The following is a 6,719-nucleotide window of genomic DNA, read 5'->3' on the forward strand; positions in this document are numbered from 1 at the left end:
ACTGAGCAGCCTGGACCCAGTTAGACTAATATAGAGAATTTCATCATGAGGAAGCACTCAAGTGTGCAACAGACAAGATTAGAAGGACTAAAACAAGTCCGCCTGTACACATTTCCTTGTCAATCTATGGCTCAGACTCTGCAGGCTTACACAAACATATGAATGGAGGCCTGTGGGTTGAGTTCACTATACCGGATAAAAAGAGCTGTTTCTGTTGTGACTGTACTGTTCCTGTCTGATGAGGAGATTCTTTCCTTTTCTCGCCTTTTGTAAAGGTGTCTTAGACATTCCAAAGTGCAACAAAGCCTCTACTTCCTAATTGTGGAATATTGTTTACAGAGGGCTCATTGAGGGACGGATTTAGCGTGCGGGCACGGCCCAAGAGGAGAAAGGATCTGTCAAAGCAGTCTGACGAGAATGATAACAAACACACTTCTTTTCACATATATACATTGCTTAACTTTATTCATGTACTCTTTTTCGTTATGAAATTCACTATTATTACATATAGTACAATAATGGCTATTATTTTCTACAAAAGATTGCATAAATAATTTAAATGATGAAATTGAAAAAAATAAATACGCAATTCATTCTTTGTAACAGTCTTTTGTTAGGACAGAGAGTGGGGATCCATTCTTTGGAAGAGGATGCCATTCAATGAGACCACACAGGTACAGTATGTACAAGTTGCTATTCATGGCAAGTCTGCTTACATTATAAAAATCCCTTCCAGTTGCTATTTCAAATACACAATTGAAAAATAAGCAAATATTATCAGCACTGATCGGGGGGTTCTCTTATTTGTCTCTTCTTTTCCAGTCAGGAGACAGGAAGGATGACATCTTTGCTGAAGACTTCAGTAATGGATGTAGGTAAACCTGCTAGCGATTGCAGATAGCTGAATATCTCCAAATGGTTTCCATTGAAGGAGGGTGCAGAAAGGTTCTTTGCCTGGGAGGAATTGCTGCAGATTCTTGCACACATGTGGGCCTCTTTTTTGGGTGTTCTAACAAACAGGAACTGACCATGTCTAGAGGAAATGGCTTTTTATGACTCAAATCCTAAACACAGGAATGGAACTATTTGGTAATTAGGACAAGTCAAGACAAGTCAAGTTTGCGGTTCTTGACCTCCGGGGACTTGGACCGTTGAGGGCTGACACAACTTTTCGAACTCTCCATAACTGCCAGTTCCGATCAGTTTCTTGTGGAAATGTGAAGTTGCAGAAACTCACATGGTGATTGGCTCGGGTCCCCAGCCCGTCAAGAGGACTCGTGGGCTGGTCAAATTGACCAAGGTTAAGAATTCTGGGCCTCAGCGATCTGTCAGCAGCGGCGTGTCTTTTGGGCCCGACACGGCTGGACGGTCAAATCATACGCTGCTCCAAGTCCTAGAAGAGGAGGACAAATCTGGTACACAAACATACACATGAGCGTTTGGTGGATTGGTTGAGCGCTCAGCGTGCTTGCCTGTAGTTAGCTTACCCTTTAAATGAACTTCAAACTCAAAATGAACTGCTTGGGCAAGAATATATGGAGTTATTCCTCCTTCCTCAAAAACATCATCATTCACTGAACTAATCTCACATAACAGCATACGTCTTTTACTCAAGCGTCCATTAGTCCGCTGGCATTCTGTGATCAAACTGGGACTATTTCGGCTCAAGAGCACATACAAACAGTGAGACATCTGAAATACATTGGAAACTTGTTTGCACGCCAACACGTTTGTTACAAGCTAATGCGTTTATTCCTTCCCTTGTAGTTGAGGATTGCAGTTTCTGAAATATGTGTGCATATGTATATAGGTGTATCTGTATGTGTGCAAGAGAGAGTTTCCGTATCAGTTCATGTTTTCCCCTCAGTACGAATTGCTGTTGACCGACGGCACTTTGCTACGGTGCTTCTTATTGCGCCGTGGCTTCTTGGAGGACAACTCCTTGACGTCCGATTGGTTGTGATGGCGATTGTAGCGTTTGCACTTGCAAGACGTGACTACTCGGATTTTGTATGTCCGGTTTGGTCCGTTAGGACACTGGAGCTGTATCCGCTGGGTGCGGGAGTGAGCGGGAATGCAGCGGTAATCGGATGAGCTGCTTCGCCACCATTTTCCCCTTAGAATTGAGTTTGGCATCAAGTGAGCTGGAAGGCATTGACCAGAACACACCAGTTCTTTCACAGGTTTGACGCTGCGGCAAGATCCATCGGTAACGTAGCGGGTAGAACGCAGCTCCCGGCAGCTTAGTTCAGAGGCTCCTGGGAAAGAGAGGAGAACCCAAACAAATTAGTTAAATGTTTAGGGATGCATCTTAAATAAAACACAGCTACCAGAACTGGTATTTATTATAGCCTGTATGACTTCATGGGTTTTGGATTATTCACAGCTACAATACACAAAACTGATTTTTTTTCCCCCATGTTTTGTTATATACACAGGCATTAAGTAAATTTCCTAAAGTTGACTTTGTTGTGTGTTTTGTCGAGTTTCCCAGAAAAAGTTGTTGTGTGTCCAGCCAGCAAGGAAATGCATGATAAAATCTTTTAAAATCGGTAAAATATGTTTTTTATTCATCTGGTTTGGATTTGGCAAGCGAAGTAATAGATATGCTCTTTCTTGATTGGGGGTGGAATTGATGAGAATCCCAATCAATTAGAAACCTACAGACACTAAACATCATACCAGATTGTTCTGTACAGAAAGGACTGATTGCATGTGAACTGCAATCAGAACTTTTGCAGTAAGATTGAATTTAACATAAGCTGCACTTAAACTCCTCATTAGTGTTTTCAGAAATGTTTCACTTTTAATGTGTCAGTTAAAGAGATGAAAGTGAGATTGGAAAGATCTGTTTCCTTCTTCAGCTCCCCTCATGGAGAAGAACAAAGGATTTATGTGTGTGATGAGTTCAGGTTCTGCCTCCCCTGATTCTCAGAAAACCTGATCTGATGTTTTATGAGGAGCGGGACGAGAGCCAGGAGAAGATGAACATATCTCAACATGACCCCACACTGACCACCAGAGAAACTACACCACACGTCACCCCTTCAAGAGCAAAGTGTGATATCTTTCTCCACCCCCTAACGAGCGAGTATAACGTACGTGTTTGGCTTGATAACTGTTTCCTTATGCTGAAACACAACATCATTTTAGGGGTGTCCACTGACATAATTAGATATTTGAAATTATCTTGTTGACTTTGCGAATTGCTCAATCCTTCATTATTTTTATTATTTATCGTCATAATTTTATTACTCTGTTCATGGAGGTTCGCTTGTTGTTATTTTTGGAAGTAATCTGTGTATTTATTTAGCAATAAATTTAGATGTTCCAATTTCTCAAACACACTTGCTTTTTTTCCAAAGTCTTGATTTGTGTTCTGGAAACAAGCTCTTAGAGATTTTTTCTTAATTCTGACATTAACATACACAAACACACACAGTGTATATTGTTAGACCTAGGTTTGAATTCACAGTAGTTTTACTTTCCACAGGTGGGAGTCATTCTCTATCAAGGCAATACCCTGAAGAAATTACCCCTTAGAATAACTTCACACATTTTCAACTACCCTGAAACCATACTGTTGCAATTAGGTGGTTATGAAAAGGCAGACCTTGTCTAATTATGTAAAATTGGGGATATAGGAACAAAAAAAGGGTTATCGAAGTTAACAAGCATCACTTGTGCTGGTAAAAATGTGGAACGGCAAGCATTGTTTCTGAACTACTATAAAACTTTTATTTAAAAGCTGCCACATCTATGTAGAGCCAATACAGGAATATCCAGTTTCGTAGAAGTAAATGATTATTTTATGTGTAGCCTACTGTATATACCTTACACTATAAAATACAGGGTGAATTCTCAAAGTCAGTGGTCGGCAAAATAATCTGTTATAAACAAATTATTAGAGCAAATTTCATTATAGATAGATAGATAAACCCCATGAACTTTTCAGTTGCTAATGTCCATTTCCCTGAAGAAATGACCCCTTAGAATAACTTCACACATTTTCAACTACCCTGAAACCATACTGTTGCAATTAGATGGTTATGAAAAGGCAGACCTTGTCTAATTATGTAAAATTGGGGATATAGGAACAAAAAAAGGGTTATCGAAGTTAACAAGCATCACTTGTGCTGGTAAAAATGTGGAACGGCAAGCATTGTTTCTGAACTACTATAAAACTTTTATTTAAAAGCTGCCACATCTATGTAGAGCCAATACAGGAATATCCAGTTTCGTAGAAGTAAATGATTATTTTATGTGTAGCCTACTGTATATACCTTACACTATAAAATACAGGGTGAATTCTCAAAGTCAGTGGTCGGCAAAATAATCTGTTATAAACAAATTATTAGAGCAAATTTCATTATAGATAGATAGATAAACCCCATGAACTTTTCAGTTGCTAATGTCCATTTTAGATAACAGCTCTATCTAGACAAATTCCTTATCATACCTCTTGATTTTTACACACATTTAAAACACACAGTACCCAAATTTTGTTAGGAAACATGCAAAAACTTACTAAAATACACATATTCCTTGCGAGTATTAAAATGTATTTTACTTTAAACAAGCTGTACTTATTTACATAAAATATCAAATCACTAATATAACTTTTACTTAAGTCGTTGCTTAAAATAGCTGAAATAAAATTCAAAATAACTAAGTAAACTAATGCAACTAGGCTACCTGGAGGGTTATTAATAAAAATAAAAATAAAAATCTATTGGTAGATTCATTTAATGTGTTGATGTTGATTGATACGGCCCAATTTTAAGGGAAAATAGCCCACAAATAATCTTACAAGAAAAAAAATATTCATGTTCTGTTATATTTTATGTGTTGGTGCTTTGATAGAGCTCAGTGCTATTAATCTTTTTCCTTTTACTTACCATAAGTACGTGAGTTGGCTGATGACCTCCTTCCTCCATTCTTAGCTCGGTTCATTGTGTTGTTATTAGAAATTTGTATCTGTTCCTCAGGTCTATTCGTGTTTTCTGTGTATTCTGGTATAATTTCTGTAGCATCATTTTTTAAAGCTCTCCATCCGTGCGCAGCTGTGAAACATCCCTGTAGCAGCAGCAGCAGCAGCAGCCGCGCGCCGCACTGCACGAGCGCTAGAGACACCTGCATACTCAAACAGAGAACGAGACGTTCCGCGGACAAACTCGGACCGGTTTTCTTCTCTTCGTGAGAGGCTTGCCTTTTTAAAGTACCACAGGTTTCGCAAAAAAAACCGGATAATTTAGCGCTCATACGAAGTGGGAGGGATTTCGGCAGAGACGCTCATTCAGAAACTGATAGGGAGGAAGGGGCACGCGCAGAAGTGTAAGGTCAACTTGGAGAGAGAAAAGTCATCTGTTTTTCACCAGAAATGAGCCAGCATGTCTTTACTGCTGTGTTTCATACTGTGTCGTTTTCTATTGTCTTTACAGCCAGTCGGAAGTTTGGACGCACTTTATCATTCTTTAAAATTAATCATTTTTAATCATAGATTTTTAGAGCCTACTGTTTTTTTATAAACAGTGTGCAAACTATACAATGACTTGACGATATTAATTTAAATTAAGGTTTTTTTAAAGGAATGTTCTGCTAAAGTAGGCTGTCTTTTAGCAGACGCAATCTTAACGTAACTTGTGTTTGTTTTGGTAGCGACCGGTTAGATTTACGTGCGTGTGACTAACTTGTAATAAGTTTAATCACAACTGAAACGTTTGAAAATATTATATATGCGTGTATTAACTTTTACTAACAGCAAATCTTTTGTTTTGGCTTCCTTTTTGACTGTTTTTGTGCACGTATATTAGGGGCACATTAGCAGTCTGACAGTATAAATTAAAGATGAATATGAATAAGCAGTGTGACACGCACAAGATGCAGATGTTTTATGGCACGTAACTGTCTCACATCAGCGTTAAATGCATGGCTTTGTTTGTACCAAAACTGCCCTCTTGAGGGAGCCAAACAAACAAATATATTGAAAGGATAATGTTTCTTATTCCTGGCATATTGTACACATTCTGCTTCTCCTGTCAGTTAAGCTAAGCAAAGGGTAGAAAATATCTCAGTATGCATGACACTGGTTGAGCAACAACTTCTAACGCTACTCTGATACATTGTGTCCGCCAATCGTTCAAGCTTAGAAACCACTTTGGCTGAGAGAAAAATCGGATCTATTGTGACTCTTCTTTTCGTCCTGTCATCATGAAGATCAAAATGTCCACCACAGGCCTAGTCTGATTGTAGCCTATGTTCTTTCCCTGTCATTCACTGGCTGTTTTTATATCTCTTTTGGGTTTGTGCACAGAAAACTCCAGTCTCCAGGCATGCTTTATCAAGATAGCAGCTTGAGCATAAATAACACTTCGATGTGTTCCAGATTTACAAGGGCTGCCAGCAAAATATATTTTTATAAAGAAGAAAAAAAGGCAACACAATGTCAAAGCCACATAAACAAAGCATTTAACTCATCTGGACTGACAGGGCTGAACTCAATGCATATGAAATGCAAACATATTGACTTGCAGCTGAGCATTAAAACTTTTCAGATAAGATGGAACTGGGTCAAAGTTGAGCAGAAATGTTACTCTTGCAAAAACAAACGTGTTCTTGGCCCTGCTAATAATTTTTTGCCCTCTGATTCATGGTTATATCTTTAATAATTAATATTATATTATAGTTATATAGTTAAAATAATACAGCATATTGTATCT

At 38.5% G+C, this 6,719-nt stretch overlaps 1 protein-coding gene across 1 annotated transcript; it reads right to left on the reverse strand.

The window, feature by feature from the left end:
• Nucleotides 1-448: 448 nt before the first annotated feature.
• sost (sclerostin) lies at nt 449-5,209 on the reverse strand. Its single transcript, XM_016461760.1, has 2 exons — nt 4,899-5,209; nt 449-2,258 (listed from the first exon to the last, which is right to left on the reverse strand). Exons 1-2 carry the CDS (start codon nt 5,137-5,139, stop codon nt 1,864-1,866), a joined length of 636 nt encoding a protein of 211 aa, XP_016317246.1. The 5' UTR covers nt 5,140-5,209; the 3' UTR covers nt 449-1,863.
• Nucleotides 5,210-6,719: the final 1,510 nt, after the last annotated feature.

Source organism: Sinocyclocheilus anshuiensis, unplaced genomic scaffold (genome assembly GCF_001515605.1).
Source record: "Sinocyclocheilus anshuiensis isolate Anshui unplaced genomic scaffold, SAMN03320099.WGS_v1.1 scaffold252, whole genome shotgun sequence".
NCBI classification, from domain to species: Eukaryota; Metazoa; Chordata; class Actinopteri; order Cypriniformes; family Cyprinidae; genus Sinocyclocheilus; species Sinocyclocheilus anshuiensis.

Bases quoted from the DNA above. Each gene is read 5' to 3' on its own strand.
- sost (XM_016461760.1), bottom strand. From the start codon at position 5,139: ATGCAGGTGTCTCTAGCGCTCGTGCAGTGCGGCGCGCGGCTGCTGCTG. The intron at 2,259-4,898 runs GTAAGTAAAAGG...TCTCTTTCCCAG, and splicing joins AGCCAACTCACGTACTTATG to GAGCCTCTGAACTAAGCTGC.